The 20,138-nt window shown below is 44.4% G+C and overlaps 1 protein-coding gene across 1 annotated transcript; it reads left to right on the top strand.

Annotated features, from left to right (window-relative positions):
• The first annotated feature begins 4,307 nt into the window (after positions 1 to 4,307).
• On the top strand, positions 4,308 to 19,017 carry TNFAIP3 (TNF alpha induced protein 3). Its single transcript, XM_081141364.1, has 9 exons — positions 4,308 to 4,625; positions 7,725 to 8,037; positions 11,353 to 11,543; positions 12,202 to 12,349; positions 12,520 to 12,690; positions 13,508 to 13,688; positions 14,804 to 15,711; positions 16,352 to 16,533; positions 17,179 to 19,017. The coding sequence occupies exons 2-9, from the start codon at positions 7,743 to 7,745 to the stop codon at positions 17,449 to 17,451; spliced, it is 2,349 nt and encodes a 782-aa protein (XP_080997490.1). The 5' UTR covers positions 4,308 to 4,625; positions 7,725 to 7,742; the 3' UTR covers positions 17,452 to 19,017.
• Positions 19,018 to 20,138: the final 1,121 nt, after the last annotated feature.

Raw genomic sequence — 20,138 nt, forward strand, 5'->3', positions numbered from 1 at the left:
GGTCAACTGTAATTGAAAAACTAAAAAAATTATTTAAAAAATACATTCGTATGCCTTTTCTCCTGTTAATCTGCCTGATGTCAGTTTATTTCATAAACCCAGCTATTGAACCTAGGAGGGTACAGGGAAAGTCTTTCCTCCCCTACACGAAGAAAGAGGAATGCAATGACATCAATAGATGTAGGCTACTGTCAGTGAGGAAAAGAAGGAATGTGTGTGCATTTCATATAATGACGCTGTTTCCCTCACCCACCACGTTGTTGTTAAATCCCTGGAATGTTCTACCGACAAGGATTCTCAGAATCATGGAAGTGGCAGCTTCTTATCCAGCCTGCTAAAGTGCTTGGGATTTCCACCTTTAAGCTCTAAGAAGTTCTGGTTTCAATAGGAATGTTTCTGAAGAAAAATAACACAATAACACATGGCAATCTATTTTCAAAAATGAACATAAATTACCGGATCAGATTAGCCAATCCCAGAAAACAGGTCCCAGAGAGAATGAAAGAGGAAATCCTTTTATAGGGAGAAGGGAGTGGGGCGGGGGGAGCAGGAAAGGGAAGGAGGCAGGATTACGGACACCCCAAACTGGACTCAGGGAATTGAGGGACAAACGAAGAGAAAAGGGGTGCATTAAAGGCAAATTTTCACAAAGGCTTGCACTATTCCAACTAACAGGAACTAATTTTTTCTGGTGAACATCCTGCTTACTGGTAAGCCAGTTGGTTCCTAATAACACCCATTTCAGATCTTTCGTCACTGTTCGTGTTTGATCATTAATAGCTGCCGCCACAGAAAGAGAAATGAAACCACTTATTGAATATTTATATTCATGAGGTAAAATAAAATCACTTTGCCAAGTGTTTCAGCCAACTGTTGACAGAAAATTAAACCAGAGTTCTTGGGGGAATGAATTTTCTGACAAGTTTTAGATTTCGGCGCCTCATGCTTTTCAGGCAAAGTAAGATAATAGAATCGACTTGGCATTAAACCAGCTCCTTCCCTTCCAGTGGAGGGTCTCTGTTCCTGTTAGGAGTGACTCACTGGATTACCTCGTTCAGCCCCTTCACCAAAGCAAGTCTTGGTTTCTCCATTCATTCCAGATAATACCGACAAAGCATCTGAGGTTCCGAGATAAGAAGTAGCATTTTAGAAGAATTTGGCATTCATACGATGATGAAATCTACGACATTATCCTAATTCTCCCTGTAGTTAGAGCCCACTAAGTTTCTATTGTCTTCTCAGAGCTAGTCCCTAGAGCAGCCTTAAAAATGCAAATATTACTCTTTTTTTTTAAATTAGTTTTAGAGAGAGGAAGGGAGATAGAGAGTTAGAAACATCAATGATGAGTCATTGATGGGCTGCCTCCTGCAGGTCCCCCCCTGGGGACTGAGCACAAAACCTGGACATGTGCCCCAAGCAGGAATCAAACTGTGACCTCCTGAATTGTAGGTCGATGCTCAACCACTGAGCCACGCCGGCCGGGCGAAACATTACTCTTTAGTAATCTCAAAGCTCAGCCAAGGGTTATAAATCTGCAGCAGGATTCGAAGCTACTCTGCAATAACAGAGCTGTCACACTTACATAAGGCTGCTTCAAAACATCTGTAACATGGATTGTCCTTTTAAACAGAGCACAATGCCAGGAAAAGAACAATTATAAGATGGACACAAAGTGTTTGATTTTAGTTTGATCCAGGATTGCCATGATCTGAAATTCCATACACTCTCAGAATTACACTGTGGCTGATTCTTGATTTTAAGGCTCAGAAACTGCTGTGTGAGCTGAGCCAGATTTGAGCCCCCTTCCCAATTGTCATATCTGCCTCTCTTCTCCTGCCGCCCAGCCCCACTATCTTGGGCTGCCCGTCTTCTTCATACATGGTATAAGCATATGGGCTCATGCACAGGCCCACAGACTGCCCGATTCCAAGAGGTCACGTGTGCTCTTTACAACGATATGTGAAAGCTGTCACCATGGCGAAAACAGCACATAACTCAGAAATGCCTCAAAACACTCCACATAACCAGATTTCCTCTTCCTTCTAATGAGTCATGCTACTTTTCTCCTATGTGTCCAATAGATGTTAATAAATATTCCTTTCTGCAGAATTCTGTTCACCTTGATGAGATCTATTGCAGAAATTAAAGTCTCTTGCAAGGCTTCTGGGCACTCTATGTCTCTTTGGCTTCAATTCATTCCACAAATCTTCCCAAATTTTCTATCTCCTGTCACTTACGGAGCCTCTCCTGCTACATTCGCCCTCCTCTTCTACTCTTTCCTTCTGATTCACCACCAAGAAAGTTCTTATTGGTCTTGCCCATGTGTTAGGTATTAGAAAGGGAAAACTGTACAGCCAGAGCCCTGATTTAGAAGGTGGAAGACAGTAAAAATGAGGGAAGGGCAAGACTAAGTTCCTAGCTCATCGAGTCAGGGAATAGACTTCAACCAGAAAAGGGGCAATGGAAGCTATAGGAGAAGGAGAGGGGCTAGAGCCCCCCAGATGAAAGACAGCAGGCAAATTCTGTTTCAAAGGAGCATGAAGGGAGAGTGGTCTAAAGACTGAGGATGACCTCATCTTTTATCATCTCAATGAGCCCGGCAAACTTTCCTGTGGATGGAACCATGGTCTGTCTGGCTCACAAGCCCCCATTCTGGCCTTGAGCAGGGTCCATGTTTGGCCAAGTGACAAGTGATTGCCATGTGTTTGTGGAGTTGGGGGATACAGATGGGGGCCCTGAGACTCAATCTTATAGGATCTTTTCTGAGAATGATGGTTTAATAGTTAAAACTTAACAGTGCCAATCATGGCTCTGCCACTGATTGTGTAGACATTGAACAAATGGCTTAAACTTCTTAAACTTAAGTTTCTTCAGCTGCAAAGTGGAGTTGTTTTGAGGTTTAAATGGTAGAATGCATTTCAAACACCTAGCCTAGAGATTGGCATATAGTAAGGATCTGATAAACATTGTTATTATTATTACTACTATTATTACATACTAGCTTGACTATCCATTGTTTGAGTATTGACAACGGAAAACATGTGTGACCGAGAACAAATACCAGGATGTTTGGATTTGGAAAAAATTCCAGCCTTCAGTTTCAAATGGCCAGCACCAGCTTTGGGACCTTGGCCACTACTGACTCTTCTTTAAGTTTCCCTTTGCCAAAAAAGTGCCACCCCCACTCAACCCTCTTCTCGGTCTCTGCAGGTCCTTCCTGGAGAAAGCAGCATATTTTTCTCATTCAAAACGTGCGCTCCATAGCCTGACAAGTATATGTAAGCCTACAACCGGACAATGGTACAGAGTATTTAGATCTGGTTCTAGTTTAATCATTCTGGGACATGTGCCAGCGGGAACCCATAGGCAGCAAATGGGCCTGGCACCCTTCCCTCCACAACTCAGCCACTGCCCAGGTGGCCAACACCTGCTGCACCGGACACCCTCTGCATGAAGACAGTGGGTTACCAGGCTATTTAATAAGGGTGGGAGGGCGGTCAAAGTACAGTCATCAGCCATTGGCACCTTGGAGTTATTATCTAAAAAACCTCCTAATAAGGTCTTCAGGGAACAAACAAGGACAGTAATGGACTCCAAGTGATTTCTAAACTGAAATTCTACCTGAATGTGACGCCACCTGGGCACCTGGTGTCCAGATATGAACAAGGGGAAATCCATCAAGTGTGGGATGGGGTTGGTAGTTGTTCAGATTCCTAATTTTATCTAAAACTGTCTGTTCCTGTGAATTTCAAGGTGGCAGGGTCACGGGGCCTGAAGTCACCCCGGACCTGCCTCGTATCATTCTGGGTCCCGGGCGGGGAGTGGGGAGCAAGGCTGTGACCGAGTCTTTTTCTCGAAATCCCCGGCGGGGGCCCAGAGTCAGGGGCTCCCCTTCCAGCTCATCACGTGCACAACCAAAGCTTTTCAAACCGCCTCAGAGGGTGATTTTTAGGGTTTTCTTTCTTTATTATTTCCCTTCTTGTTCTCCACAGTTGATGATTTTCTGCAGAAAAACGGCTGAGAAAAAGAACCTATTACATTTCCACTTCCCATCACAGCGATTTCCACATGGATGTGACGTTGCCCCAGCTTCCGAAATGCCCAGGTGACTCACGCGGGGACACCCCGCTGCGGAGCTCAGGAGTTTCTCTGGCCGAGGCCCCAGGGGGCGGGGCGGAGCTGAGAGGGGCGGGGCGGGGCTGCGCGGGGTGAGGCGGGGCGGGATGGGACCGAGCGCCCCCTGCCGGCCCCTCGCCAGCCCAGGCCGCGCGCGCCCGCCGCTCTGCCCGGCGTCACGTGACTGGAAAATCCCCGGGTGGAAATCCCCCCGCTGCGCCGCCGCCGTAAAACAGAAAGAGAGAAAAGAGAACTGTCAGTCTGCAGCCTCTGCGGCCGGCCGAGGGCAGAGTCTCAGCACCCGCGGGGGCGGAGCGGCAGGAGCGGCCGCGGCAGAGCCCAGGCGGCGAAGGCGGCGGGCGCGACCCGCACCCCTGGCCGCGCGGCCACGAGCGAACCGCCCGGCTGTCCATGGAGAGCCGCCCCCGCCAGACCCCGACCCCAGCCTGCGGCGTCCGCCGGCGCTGACCCGGACTTGGGACTTCGGGGGAGGACCGCGGCGCCGAGAGGTGAGCGCCACGTCTCCGCGCCGCCCGCCCGGCCGCTTCCTCGGGGCGAGGGCTGTGCGTGCGCTGGGCAGCGGCTCGCGGGCTGCACCCGCGGGCGGGCGCTGGATTTGCAGCGGTCCTGGCGGGCATCTGTGGGCCGTGTGTGTCCATTGTGGGTTTTCCAAGGCTGGGAGTTGAGGTCGCCGCGCCAGATTTTGGGGTGACAGCCCTGGATTCCTCCGGCCGGCTGTGCCTTTCAGATTATGCAGAGAACTTAAACTGCAGCTGACCGGTGGAGAGTCTCCCCTGGGGCCGCTGGGTCGGGTGGGGTCGTTGGTGCTTGACTCCTTTTCGTGTCTTTTCTTGGAACCCAGGGCTGCATGCTCGCGGCCACGTAGACTTTGCAGCACGCTGTGGCTTCACCCCAGATTGTGCAGAGCCGGCCTCGGGGGCGTGATGCCTCGGGGGCAGCAAAGCCTGCGGGGGTGAGGGGCTCAGCCAACCTTTCCAGGCCGCGCTTGCAGGCACGCCAGAGCTCTGTGCAGGGCCGGGGTCGCGGGACGGGTCTGCCGTTTTCAGATGCAGCATTGTAAGAAGTGTGCATGCAGAAGTGGGTCTTTGGCCTGCCTTTGGGGGGGGGGGGCTCCAGTTTACAGCGATGTGCAGGCCCCTACCCCACACAGGCAGACAGAGTTTGTCAGCAGGGGTCGTCCCACATCCTGCCACCTGGCCTCTCAGGAAAGCAGTGGTATTAAGTAAGGAAGGAGCTCAGCTCTCTTTGAGACCGCTTTGTTTTCAGTTCTCCCTACCTCTGATCTTTCCTTGGAAAGCCCGTCTGCTCAGGTGTCTCAGGGCAGCATTTTGGGAGAACCACTGTTCATTAAAGAGCCCTCTGGGCCACAGCCCTCATGGCCCAAGTTATTGAGCAGCCAGTTACTCTTCCTTTCTCATTGACTAAGGTGCTTCTTTCATTCTTGCAAATTTTTTGTACAATTTTTGAATATTCGGAGGGGTACTTTCCAAAAATTCCATAAGGTATTTGTTGATAAAAAGTGAGGTAACAGAAATGTAAAAGAAATGTTAAGGAATGTTAAGGGTAATATTGTATGTCTTTGCTTAAGAACAGTGCAGTCATAGGTCAGAAATTTATTCTTTAACCTTGAGTATGGAGAAGTCCATGTACTGGAAACTTGGACAGTGGGTCTTGATTTAAGGAGGCAATTCTGGAGGCTGTGCAAGGCTAAACCTATGAATGAGATGACACTGGGCTATCAAATATTGACATTTGCATGTCTTGCATATGGCTAACAGCTCTCACTATTTAAAAGATCTTTAGGTTCAGGAGAAAATAATAGAAGAGCCAGAAAAGCAAAAGAGGCTCTACCTAGCTTGTTTAAAATCTTCCTGTTGCTTGTGTGTTTCCATCTGGAGCAGCAGGCATTGCAACCACAGGTATGGTGGTGGGAGAATAGCAAGGGGCAGGTGTTGGAAGGCCAGGCTTCCAGGCAAAGCTCTGCCCTAGGTGCTGAGGGACCAGAGTAGACCTGTACTTTGGTTGCCTTAGCTGCAGACTAAGGTGGTCATGTGATTTCAAGAGGGGGAGTAAGGTTGTCTTTGATTTTTAACCCCAGCATCAAGCACAGCCTTTAGTAGATGGATAGACAGTGCTTGTTGAGTGATGGACAGATGAATGAATGACATCTTGAAAGAGACTTTTGCCATGTCCCAAAGAGGAAGTGTATGTGATTTTTTATCCCTTCATTGTGTCTGTGGTCCTGCTATAATTTTGCCCAATTCTACCTGCAGAGAATGGTTGACATCATAGGTTGACCCAGAGAATGACATCTCCCAGGCCTCATCTGGCAATCAGGCTAGGAATTCTGATCCAAACTACCACCAGAAAACTCCTCAGAAGCAACCTTGGGGTCATCTAGTCCGACTCTCTTTTTTGAGTGGGCCACAGAATTTAGACCACCTTATCGATGGCTTTAAGAGAGCCTAGATCCACCCAGGAGTGGCTTCCCTAATATCTGTGTTTCTTCCCCCTCTTACATTGATTTAGCTTCTTTCTCAACTAGAGGCTTGCCCTGCCTGGCAAATAGTTTGATGCATCAGTGGGATTCACATTTGCTATGAAAATTTCTAGGGACTCTCTTTATTCTCTGAACCATCTTTGTCTTCATCTTGGAAACTAAGGTGTATGGCGAGGCACCCTACTAAGGGCCAGTGAATCAGAGCTGGCTCTCCATGCTGCGGAGATACCCCACCTTAGGTCAGTTCACATCATTCCACACTGTTGGCGTGGGTTGTGGATGCTGGGGTTTGCCCCCTCTCCTCTTTCATGTCTCCTGAGTGGCCCCTGGCTGAAATTTCTTTTCTCATCTGCTTCCAGACTTTCATTTCCTTCCACCTGTTGATTATGTTTGAAGATTTCAGGGTGAAGACAGGGTAGGAAATGCATCTGAGCGTTGGGACCTGGAGGATGACAATAAAATTTGGTTGGCAGGTGCCTTGAAGTAATTGCACTCCAATGCCTGTTCTTGGAAGTGTAGAATTTATTATTCTATTATTGTGATTATTTTATTTCTTTATCTGATGTTTAAAGTTCAGCAGACAGTTTTGGAAAGACTGCTGATCACTTGCTCTTAAAATTACAAAATTATCTTGCTGGACATAGGCTTTTTTGTAGGTTATACAACATTCAGTTTTAACTCTTTACAAGTATTATAATAAATTTATAAATAAGCTTTTTGTAAATATTTCTCTTTGCGTCTAAAGAGGAAACTCCAGGCAGATGCCTAGGAGACAGCATGAAATTGCAGGATTTTTCACAAAATATTTACTGTCTTTACAGTACAGGGTTATTCCCCTCCTCCTCAGTACCCACTCTCCACCTTCCTTCTCTTGTTTAGACTAATCTTTAAAAGTGATGTAATTTAAAAGAGTCCAGTGTGAGTTCATCTTTGGGGCCAGCTAGTATCCTGGGAGTCAAGGTGACTAAGATCTTTTGCCTACAGATTAGGGTAATGACAAGATCAAACACTGGGGTTTCCTGCAGCAGGTATATAGGAGTAGTATCAAAGTCGGGCTAACGGAATGGGTTTTTTCCCTCCTCTTCAGGTGTTGTGGAACAACACGATGGCTGAACAACTCCTTCCTCAGGCTTTGTATTTGAGCAATATGCGGAAAGCTGTGAAGATCAGAGAGAGAACTCCAGAAGACATTTTTAAACCTACCAATGGAATCATTCATCATTTTAAATCCATGCACCGATACACGCTGGAAATGTTCAGGACTTGCCAGTTTTATCCACAATTTCGGGAGATCATCCACAAAGCTCTCATAGACAGAAACATCCAGGCCTCCCTGGAAAGTCAGAAGAAGCTCAACTGGTGTAGAGAAGTCAGGAAACTTGTGGCTCTCAAGACAAATGGTAAGACATGCTTTTGTCTAGGGGTGGCTTCCACAGTGCTGGGTCCCCATTCATTAAATTTTAATAGCTATAGCCCAAAGCAAATCTCATGAGGCCATTAACACCTTCATATAGAAACTCAGTGGGGGCATGTGATGAAAGCAAACTTGTTCTGTGAATGTTTTTATTAAGGATATTTTCTAGTTGTGTATATTGGAGAGCAGAGTGTGTTGAGGCTTGGGGAATGCATTTCTAAACACCATGCCTCTGTTAGGTGACTTATGCATCTAATTCTTGTGATTGTTTAATCATCTGTGAAATTCCCTTCCAGTAATGGAAGTATTAAAAGGCTTTAGTTCAAAAGGAAAGCATGGTGTGAAAGCTGATATTACTATTGTTTCCTGCTGTCATTAGAAAATGCTTGTGGTGATGGCCTTATACTTTCCTGACTTGATGGCATTTTATGGGTTAACCAGTGATTGGCTGTTGAGGACAAGAGGGGCTTCTGTTGTCTGCTCTTCCCTTATCTAGGTTCTGTTGCTTATGCTCCCATGAAATGAACTAGAGAGATATTTTAGATTTTTAGCACCGATTTTAGACCTCTACTTTATTACTTTTGGGGGTAGTACTGAATTTCTTGCAGGCTGTGCCTATCTGCCCAATAGACCTTTATCACTAGTAGCTGTTTCCTGTTATGAGTTTTACCGTTTGGTTTTTTAATTATTTTCTTTGAGTAAGAGTATGCACATCCCAGAAACATCCAAGCATACTGTTTCGTACAGATACAAAATTCTACTTTATAGATGTAGCTTATTGTTACACAAAGCAAGTAGACTGTCCAAGATCAATTAAATGCTTATAGGTTAGGTAAAGGCAGGACTCTCAGGTCCTTAGATCGGTGACAGTCCTAAACCATCCCAATCAAATAATACATTCATCCAAGTGCAGAAAGTCCTGGTGGACAATGAAATGATAAAAATATTAAGTTACTTAATTGGTATATTAACTTTGACCATGTTTGACTGGGATAACTTGGTGTGTGACTGAGGACGTATTTTTTTGCTTTGGTCCTGGGGGGGCCATCTCCGTATCTGGCTTATATTTTTGAAGCAAAGATTCTTAGAAATAGAAAAAAACTGGGAGATAGCTAGTGTTTCCATTGTTCTTGGCATTAAATCAAGTGATGCATGGAAGTAGGTAATTATGTTAAGTCATCATGAAGGGCTTTATATTCCTGACAGCTTGTGGTTTTAACTCTTTCCCTTTTTGTTACAAATAAAGAGATGGAGTCAACTTTGGGAGAGTTGGAAACATATTCTGCCAACTTAGAAATGTGGTAGAAAGAGGAAAACTTTATTATCATGACCAGCATTAACTGACATTTTAGGTTTAACTTGCTCTGTTTCCGTAAGAAAAAAATGGAATATAAAGAGTAAACATTTGTTTTGCAAAGATTTATCATTTAAATCTATATGGATTCACCCTACAAAGAAAACTACAAAAGGGGGTGCATTTTGATAAAATTTTTTGGAAATAAGGATTTTTTAGGCTCAGAATCCTTTTATTTCCCCACTCTCAAGAAAATATCTTAAAATTCTGGAAAAGGAAGAAAAGATATTTAGGGGAAGAGGAAAGAAAATGACTTTTCCTCTCTGATTTTTATTAGCACCTTTTTTTTTTTTTTTTTTTGAGCCTTCCCCTTATAGGTGGGTTCTACAGTCAATGGTCTGGGGAGGGGGTGATTCACAAGTTTACATTTGAGGATATGAGACTGTGGTGAATGAGGAAGGGAGTAGGTGGCATAAAGTTGAAACTTCATGTGAAAAATTCCAGCGTCTATTGGCTGCAGCGATTTCACTTGTATAATGAGTAGCCCTATTCCAGCTCACCCTGACCACACCCACTTGGAAAGTCCAGGGTGCACTTCGCAGTTTAAATGTCTACACACCAGAACAAAAAGTACAATAGCTGTTGCTCAATTGCTAGTCAAATAACTTAGCACTGGGGAATTCCAGATGTTACTTAGGGAATTTCATACTGGTGCATCTCAATAAAGAACTGAAAGTAAGCACAAGAAGAAGAAAAAAAGCCTTATCTTTGCTCTAGATTTTGCAAAGGGGAAATTTCAACAGAATGCAATCGTTGCCACACTTCTGCCAAGACAGAGGCTTGGGCGATCATGTTTGTTCATTTGTCTGAATATTTTTGTAGCTAGTTTTTTGAAGTGTGTAAATTGAAAGGATATTGGCTGTGGATATGTATTTCAGGGTTTTTGTTGTTGTTTTTACAGTTTGACTATAATTAAAATTTGATAAAATATCAAAGAGCTTTGTTGCCCTACTTATAGAAAGGAAAGAGTTGAACTTTTGTTTTTAAAAACCATTGCGCACTTGCCAAAAGAGATTAAGGAACTAACTTGTTGTGGTTTTTAAACATTCTCCCAAGATGTTTATGTTTGGAGTTTGGAAAAAGTGCAGTCTCTTAAATTGTGGATTTTAATCTATAAAAGTAACAGATTAATGGAATAAAATTAAATCTATCTTTTGCTCAAACTGCTCAAAATTCTTAAACTTCCAGCCCTAAACACTGAATTATTTTCAAATGTAGGCTAAGAGAGTAACCCAGGCACTCTTTAACTTTTCAAAAGGACTGTGCAATTTCTAACAAGCACATTCACATAAAGCATTTCAGTGTGGATGAAATAATTATCAGTGACAGTAGCTAATTCGCTGTTCTCAATCCTGCTCTACAAAGCAGGAGAGGAAACTCCCAGGCCCCAAAGGCTACAGTGGAATGGTCAAGTCATTTACCACTGAGTCATAGCCAGACTGTCCCTGTCTAGTGAATGGAGACAAGTGGCTTCCTGGTTTGTGCACATTGCCCTATGTGTACTCTGCTAGAGTCAGAAGGCAATAAATAGTGCCCATGTCTTAGGCAGAACATCAAGGGACATTAGAAAAGGGACAGCCTTTAGAGATCATTCGAGGGATTATTCCAATCCCCTCATTTCACAAAGAGGAAAAAGACTCAGGTTAAGGAATTTCCCCCCAGGTGGCCTAAATGAGTTAGGGCAGAGCCGGGCTGGAACCAAGGTCCAGTGATGATCTTTCCCTGGCTCCTTTGCTCTTTTGGTATTAGTCATTAAAAATAAGGATATTTTTTCCTGTCATCACCTGTGCAATGTTATCAGTTGGTCCTTTGACTAGGAAAGTAACCTGTTTGCATTTCTGCATGCTCTGTTGGGTCTCCCAGGATAGCACTAGGGCTCCTTGATTCTGAGACCCTTTGCTAGGTTTGGGTGTGGATTGCTTGAGTTTGCTTCCCTTGTATCCTCAGGTGATGGAAACTGCCTCATGCATGCTGCTTCTCAGTACATGTGGGGTGTTCAGGACACAGACTTGGTCCTGAGGAAGGCTCTCTTCAGCACTCTCAAGGAGACGGACACACGCAACTTTAAATTCCGCTGGCAGCTGGAGTCTCTGAAATCTCAGGAGTTTGTGGAAACGGGGCTTTGCTATGACACCCGGGTATGTTTTGTTACCCCCTTAAGCATCTATTGACAGAGCTCCACGGTGGGGAAAAGGGTACCTTAGGCCAGCCGCTGCTCTCAAAAGCATATGATTTACTAGGTCACATGAAGTTGGCTAAGCAAAGCATGGTCAATGGAAAATGCCAGAAACCTCCTGTGGGATGAACCGAGGCTTTTGTCACTGCTGAGAGGCTTTAGGGCAGCAGATTCCCAACTGTGTATCTCTTGATTTTAGCTTGATCATTCGGATCCTGGCCCTCCCTGTGGCGTTTTAGCTGTTTCTCAGTTTGATTGTCCTTTGCATACTTTACTGAGTCAGCCAGTCAAATTCAGACCTCACCATTCTCAGTCACAAGTTTGGAATTTTTGTGTACACTTGGACGAGGGGCTTCAGTGTGATGCCTCATCAGGGATTTTTCTGAAAGCAGGTGCTGTCCCCGTGGTCCTCCCCCACTTTTGAGTTTGCCTTGTAGTGGAAAAAAGTAAAGGAAGAAAACCAAAATGGGGAAAAAAGGGTGATCATTTGAATGATGATTTCCAGAAAGGGGAAAAGCAAGCTGAGTTATATAAATGAATAACCATAGACTGTGTCAGAGTGATTTTTTTAATGCCGAGTACATTTAAGCATTTCCCCCTCTTTATTCCTTCTCCCTTAGAACTGGACTGATGAATGGGACAACCTCATCAAAATGGCATCCACAGACACACCAGGGACCCGAGGCAGCCTTCAGTATAATTCACTGGAAGAAATACATATATTTGTCCTTTGCAACATCCTCAGAAGGCCAATCATTGTCATTTCAGGTGAGATGCCTGCAGATTGCTTATTTGTATGTTAAGTGCTTTTCAGCCTTAATGCTTTCGCTCTTAGGAAAAAACCCATGCTGCCAAAGTTACAGGCAACAGTAGCTAAAAGGAATTGGATGAAAGTCACCAGAGGGCCTTATTTTTTTTCTTTCTCTTTCCTTCAACAGACAAAATGCTAAGAAGTTTGGAATCAGGTTCCAATTTCGCTCCTTTGAAGGTGGGCGGAATTTACCTGCCACTCCATTGGCCTGTCCAGGACTGCTACAGATACCCCATTGTTCTCGGCTACGACAGCCAACACTTTGTGCCCCTGGTGACCATGAAGGACAGTGGGCCTGGTGAGAAAACTGAGCATTCATTCACATTTGTAAATATTGGTAGATAGCAGTACACCCTGTTCCAGCTGAGTGTCAAGGTTTGCTCTTTTGCTCCTTACTGAAATAGTCTCATCGAAGTGTATTATTTTTATTTAAATACAGTATTCTGTCATTTGCTTGGCTAGCAACAGTAATGCAATAGCAGTAATCATGATATCCCTTACCTTTTGTGTATGGCTTCAGAATTACTTTCAGCATGTTAGTTGTAAGTAGGAGATACATGTATACATCTTGCTACTACAATTTCTATTAATAAATGACCAATTAAGGCACACAGATCCCTTAATACAGTGCCTGGCATGGAACAGGAAACATATAAATAGCTTAATGTGCAACAGGCACTTTGTAAGTGCTTTAGGTATAGTAGTTTATTTCATTTCATCCTCCCAGCATCTCTATGGGCTGTAAGCATTAATAGGCTTATTTTATAGTTGAGGCACTTGAAGCTCAGAGAAGGTAAATAACTTGCCTAATGTCACAGAACTTGATAGTGGCAGAGTCAGCATTCAAACTCAGGTCAGTCTGATTCTGAAGTGTGGGAATTTAACCAACGAGATTCACTGCCTCCAGGCTGCTTTATATTTCTGTGAGCTTCCTGGAAACATATTAGCGTTTAGCAGAGTTTCTTTCCCCGTTTGAGTTTGTGGCTAGATAATAGTTTTCCACTCTGTAATTGTAGCCTTTCTGCATTTTCAAATTTTAATCATTATGTGTATAGCTTCACCCATCTCATTTAGTAGAATTATATTTGACTTATGTGTTATTTTTTCCCCCTCAGAAATCCGAGCTGTTCCACTTGTTAACAGAGAACGAGGAAGATTTGAAGACTTAAAAGTTCACTTTTTGACAGATCTTGAAAGCGAGATGAAGGAGAAGCTCCTGAAAGAGTACTTGATGGTGATAGAAATCCCGGTCCAAGGCTGGGACCATGGCACCACCCATTTGATTAATGCTGCAAAGTAAGCACTTTATTTTTACCTCTATCCTCTGTCCTCTTTAATCGTTTTTAATTCAGCCACATAAGCTGCTGCCACCCCAAAGCTCAACAGTAAAGCTTTTGAATTCAGTTTCCTCCAGTGTGAAATAAACTCAGAGGCTTGCCTGAGTCAGAGTCTTGCCCGAGACATTGCTAATTTTGGTTTCAAATGAGAACAAGTAATTTACCCATAGTGATTTTCATATGTATCTGGATGCTGAGAGTCAGAACTGTGGCTTTCAAAAGTTTGTTTACATCAAGAATGGTTGTTTTTCTTAATTTCTCTAGTACTAAACTAGCAAGTGAAAAGTCTTAGAAACAAAAGCCTTTTTTTTCTTGGCTTCTTGGTAAGGACAGACACAGCAGACACAGACTGGGAGGTAGAATGTGTTTATGTAGCAGCCACATGATTTCACAAGGAAAGGGAGGAGACACCAGAGTGCACATAGTACAGGTATCCAAATGTTAAACACTGGCTTTATTTAAAGAGATGCCTATTCTTAGAACTTAAAATGCACAAGAGATACCTCCAAAGACATAAGAGAATTCATTTCCCAGAGTGGAGAGTAACAAATTACAGAGAGTGAATAAATAACATGTAGGAGTAGGTCTGCCTCTTGGTTACTGCTCATGGCCATTAACTCTGACAGAAACCAGGCACCAGTTTAATAATAGCAAAGTATAGAACACAAAGTTCCAAAGTAGTTTTTATCATAAAGTAGACTAGTCCCAAAAGAACACCTGAGTAATCTCTTACTAGAAATTTGATCTCTGAGAAGTTAGAAAGTAAAAGTGACTTTTAAAAAGAGGCATAGAGCCATTAAGTGTAGCAGCAGCCTTGGAGTGGCCGTTTCTTTAGAGTTATTTGTAATTTGGGGTGGACCAAGATTGATTCAAGAAGACTGATTCTTGAAATCATGAAGCACTGGACTGTGTAATGCTGGAAGTGCAAACTCCTCATGATGGGCTTGCATTTCAATCACTGGTTCCAGAATCCACATTCTAAAAGCTTGCTCTTATGAGCTGTTGCCCTACAGGTGTGTGTGTGTTTGTGTGTGTGCATGAATGAAGGCTCATGTTTTTCCTTTTGGTCTTTAGGTTGGATGAAGCTAACTTACCAAAGGAAATTAACCTGGTAGATGATTACTTTGAACTTGTCCAGCACGAGTACAAGAAGTGGCAGGAGAACAGCGAGCAGGGGCGGAGAGAACGGCATGCTCATCCTGCTCTGGAACCCTCTGTTCCCCAGCTCTCTCTCATGGACGTAAAATGTGAAACACCCAACTGTCCTTTCTTCATGTCTGTGAACACCCAGCCCCTATGCCATGAATGTGCAGAGAGGCGGCAAAAGAACCAGAACAAATCCCCAAAGCTGAACTCCAAGCCAGGCCCTGATGTGGTGCTTGGAGCCTCTCGCGGTGAGGCCTATGAGCCCACAGCCTGGAGCCCTGAGGAGCCATCTGGGGGGCCTCATTCGGCCCCTCCGACAGCACCCAGCCTTTTTCTGTTCAGCGAGACCACTGCGATGAAGTGCAGGAGCCCCGGCTGCCCTTTCACGCTGAACGTGCAGCACAACGGATTCTGTGAGCGCTGCCACAGTGCCCGGCAGCTTAATGCGGGCCACACCTCGGACAAGTCGAGGCATTTAGATCCTGGTAAGTGCCGAGCCTGCCTCCAGGACGTCACCAGGACATTTAATGGGATCTGCAGTACTTGCTTCAAAAGGACTACGGCAGAGCCCTCCTCGAACCTCAGCTCTAGCATCCCTCCTTCCTGCCATCAGAGATCCAAGTCAGACCCGGCTCAGCTCATCCGGAGTCTCTCCCCCCATTCTTGCCACAGAGCTGGGAGTGAGGCCCCCTCTGGCTGCCTCTCTCAGGCCGCACGGACTCCAGGCGACAGGACAGGGACAAGCAAGTGCAGGAAGGCTGGCTGCATCTATTTTGGGACTCCCGAAAACCAGGGCTTTTGCACACTGTGTTTCATCGAGTACAGAGAAAATAAACGTGAGTGAAATGTTGGGTTTTCTAACCTGTTTTGAAACTCCTGTCTAGAAGGGATTTGTTCTTGACCTTCAAGAAAGGAGCCGCTCTGGGCAGTGGGGTAAAATGTCACACAGAGGGACAGTCACACTGGCTCTGCCAGCCACACATGGAAGCAAAAGGCATGGAATACCATGTTCCAAATGCATCCTGTAGGTAGAGTTTATAGAATTTGTTTCCATAGGTTGCTTGATGTTGTGTTTTTAAGAAAGAGTTTAAACAAGACTTTTCTGGAAACTTTGGTATAATAGAGAAAACTCGAAGTCTGAAGAGTAGCAGCTGGAGAGAGGGACGTCTCTACTGACAATATATGGTTTTAGAAATCACTAATTTGAAAGAAGGATGGGCAGTTAATGTGTCTCTGTTCTGTTTCTGTGCCTTACCAGTGGGACGTTCAAAAGTGAGAGATTTGTAAAGTCGAAGATGTTTCAATGATAGCATTATCATTTTTGTTTATTTTGCTGAATTTATAAAAGGCTGCTCCCGTGTAAATATTGAAGGCTAGCCTAGTCTGTATTTGGAACCTGTTTATTTCTCTCAAGTCATTGTTTCTCTCTACTTGGTGACCCATATGCAATACTGATTGGTGTCAACTCTCTTCCAGATTTTGTTGCTGCCTCGGGAAGAGTAAGTCCCTCAGCCTCCAGGTTCCAGAACGCAGTCCCCTGCCTGGGAAGGGAATGTGGCACGCTTGGAAGCACTGTGTTTGAAGGATACTGTCAAAAGTGTTTCATTGAAGCACAAAATCAGAGATTTCATGAAGCCAAAAGGACGGAAGAGCAACTGGTAAGACATTTTGAGGTGCTCCCCCCTCTCCTGTGGGCCAGTCCTCCTTGCTGGAGCTGCTACTATTGATTTACATGGTCTATGTATACCTTAGAATTCATTTTAAAAAGCAAATAAAATTAGCCATAGAATAAAATCTCTTAAAGCCTCCTAACGTCAGCTGGCAATCAGAGAGCTCTTGGAGTTGTAGTAGAAGCACAGACATCTAAGTGACCAGCAGACTTTCTTAAATAATCCTTTACCAAGAGGGGACAGGAGGAGGAGACACGGCATCCAGGTGCCTCCTGGATGGCAAACTTTGACAGATGCTTCTCCTATTGCTTACAGAACATTAGGAATCTGTCTAAATAAATAACGGTAGCTTACTCATCTAAACAGAAGTGAGCCGGGCCAGCATTTGCAGATCTCTGGGCTAGGATTGGGGCCTCCTTGGGTGTCCCTGGGCCAGGTCTGCTTTTGTGGAATGGAGAGGAAAGTGCTTGGAGAGCTCCTGCTCATGGACTGCACATGGACCTCTGTTCCCTTGCTCAGGCAGATGCTCTTCACCCCACAGAGCCCTTTGTAGCATCCCCACTGTCCTCTGAGATCGCACAGCGCTTTCCCTGAGAAATGTGAGCCACAATTCTCTCTGCTCTTTTCCCTCAGAGAACCAGCCAGCTCAGAGATGTGCCTCGAGCCACGCAGAGCCCCTCCAGGCCCAAGTGTGCCCGGGCCTCTTGCAAGAACATTCTGGCCTGTCGCAGTGAGGAACTCTGCATGGAGTGCCAGCACCTCGGCCAGAGGGTTGGCCGGGGTGAGCCTGCTCCCGAAGAGCCCCCCAAACAGCGCTGCCGGGCCCCCGCCTGCGATCACTTTGGCAATGCCAAGTGCAACGGCTACTGTAACGAGTGCTTTCAGTTCAAGCAGATGTACGGCTAATGCGAGCAGGTGAGCCAGCCCCGGCTGTTAGCCAACATGGTGCTATTCTTTAAACACACTGGTGCCACCGGAGAAGCGGTCCCTGCATCAGTGAGCTCAGGGTTGTCTTTGCGCAGAAGAGGAAAGATAAAGCTCTTGGTCGTGGCCTTGAATTCGGTAACCGGGGAACATTCCCAGGTGTCCTTGCAGCACAGCTCGTGACTGGCAGCAGATGGTGTCGCATTCAGTTTGGGGCTCCTCCTCCTCCAAGCAGAAGGCCAGGAACTTTATGTCCAGGACTGCTTCATCATCTTTCAAGAAAAGGGACAGGGCATAGCCAGAGCCACTCCGCCTGCCTTCATCGACATTGCTCAGCAACGGGAAGCTGAGTCCTTGTGGCCCACAGGCCCCCTGCAAGAAGGTCGGGAAGCTCAGGGAAAATGGACATTTTCTGTGTCAGTCGTTCATGACTTTTCCCTACCTGCCTCATTCCTTTCCCAAGGACTGTGATTCTGAGGCTGCTGAGACTAAATTCATACTGTAAAGCATCCAGCTGCTCTTTACCATAGGCACCTTGCAAAAATCAGAATATTTTAGTGGGAAGATGTGTGACTCTTGGTTATCATAGTCTTCACTTCTAAACAGGCTATCTTCAACTGAGGTGTGCATAAAATGTGTACATATATAATATGCCCTTGTGTATGAGGGATTTGTTTTTATTGTGTTGAAATGCTGCCCTGGAGTAAGAAGACTGAAAAGTAATAACCTGTTTTCTGGTTTTTATTGGAGCATCACCTATGTACAGCTTTCATGAACTCGACCTTGTCAAAGGACCCGTTTTTGGAGTTTACTTTATTTATTTTATTGCAAACTTTAAGGTTATTTAAATGAAGTTGTATCTTCTGCTCTGGGGAAAATGCTGTAGTGTCTTGAGATAACGTACTTGCTGTGGGTCACATTCTGGAGCCAGGCAAGTTCTTGACTGCAGTGGGGAAGTCGGCCGCTCTGAAGCACTTTCTTTGCCTTTCTTAGGAAAGAAGGAATTGCATCAATATTATTAAAATCTCGTGCTTCTTAATGAAACTCTGGCCAGAGCCACTTCCCAGCCACAATATATAATTGTCTCTGACTATCCTACCTCCTTAGAGATATGATTGGAAAGGAGCAGGGATAGGATTGGGGAAGGTCACAGGGTCAGATACGGCCTTCAGTGATGGTTTTATTTGCTCTGTTCATGCTGTCCTGGGGTGCAGGGGCGTGACCTCCTGTCCGTATGAGGAAATCTCTATCCTCTGCCTGCAGTTTCTCTATGTGCTTTGTGTCATTGTCATTCTTGTTCTAGAAAAAGAAAAGTGGGGGAAACACATTGTCCCCGTCGGTAAAAGCTGCCAGTGTTTTCACCTACTTCTTTTAAAGTAGATATTTTAATATTTTGTGTATAAATATTCTCTTTCTTAATGTGAAAAATTGAATTATTTATACTTATTATAGAAAACGTTTGAAATTTGCACATTTAGTTGTCCTAATAGACTTCTGTTTACTCTGTTGGATTTATTAAAATTTTCCTAAATAATTGTAACTTTTCACAAAAAACAATATTAAAAAATAAATTATTTAAGAACAAATTTTGATGTTTTCTCTTTATGAATAATGAAAGAAAAAGGCCCAAATACTAATACCACGCCTCCCAAAAATCTTTATTTCAAGGTATATCTGGGCAGGGGACATATCTCTCACCCATGGGTAGTAAGAGAGCTTTGTAAAAATAATAACTGTGTGGGGGTAAGACATCTGGTTTAACAGCAGGACACTGAGGCCCCAATAGGAGTGGGAAAGGCCTGCCAGTGCCGATTCCCATGAAGTGCTAGGGCCTTATGTTCCTCTGAAGGTTCCTGCCCTAAACCTTAATAATGTGCAGAAAGAGCAAACAAGGGAGGAGACGAGAGATACGAAGGAAAGAGAAATAGGATTGGAGGAAGGAAGACTGGTGTAGATTTCCTGGGTCAGAACTAAGAAGAGGTGACCTATGGCTGTGATGGCTCTGAGGACTGGCAGCATCAGTGTCCTGGGAAATTATAAAGTGACACATTCTTCTACCCAAGACAAATGTAGAGGATTGGCTCAGGAGGACTGGAAAGCTCTTGGACTCTTTTTTTTCAAGTTCCCCCACAAAATTCTAATTATCATCCAGATTTTAAACCACACTTTTAAAAAAGCATAATATATATATTTTAATTTATGGGATTTTTAAAAATTTTTTTATTTTTATTTATCTTTATTGTTGAGAGTATTACAGGTATACCATTTCCCCCCCCAATTGATCCCCTCCACTTCCCTCCCACCCCCTTCCCAGGCCTTCACCCTGTTATTAACTGTGTCCATGGATTATACATATAACTTCTTTGATTAATCTCTTCCCACCCTCCACCCCCCTTCCCTCTTTCCCCTGAAATATGATCGTCTATTACATGCGTCAATGTCTCTGGATCTATTTAGTTCATCAGATTCTTTTGTTCATTAACTTCTTCTTAAAGAAGACCCTTCAACTTTTCCTGTAGTGCTGGTCTGGTGGTAATGAACTCCTTTAGCTTTTCCTTGTCTGAGAAGCTCTTTATTTGACCTTCAATTCTAAATGATAACTTTGCTAGGTAGAGCAATCTTGGTTGTAGTTCCATGTTTTCCATCACTTTGAATATTTCTTGCCACTC

This window comes from Miniopterus schreibersii (assembly GCF_964146895.1).
Source record: "Miniopterus schreibersii genome assembly, chromosome: 6".
Classification (NCBI taxonomy): domain Eukaryota; kingdom Metazoa; phylum Chordata; class Mammalia; order Chiroptera; family Miniopteridae; genus Miniopterus; species Miniopterus schreibersii.

Coding starts and splice junctions, on each gene's coding strand:
- TNFAIP3 (XM_081141364.1), top strand. CDS start 7,743: ATGGCTGAACAACTCCTTCCTCAGGCTTTGTATTTGAGCAATATGCGG. Junction 13,689..14,803: donor CATTTGATTAATGCTGCAAA/GTAAGCACTTTA, acceptor TTTGGTCTTTAG/GTTGGATGAAGCTAACTTAC. Junction 15,712..16,351: donor CGAGTACAGAGAAAATAAAC/GTGAGTGAAATG, acceptor ACTCTCTTCCAG/ATTTTGTTGCTGCCTCGGGA.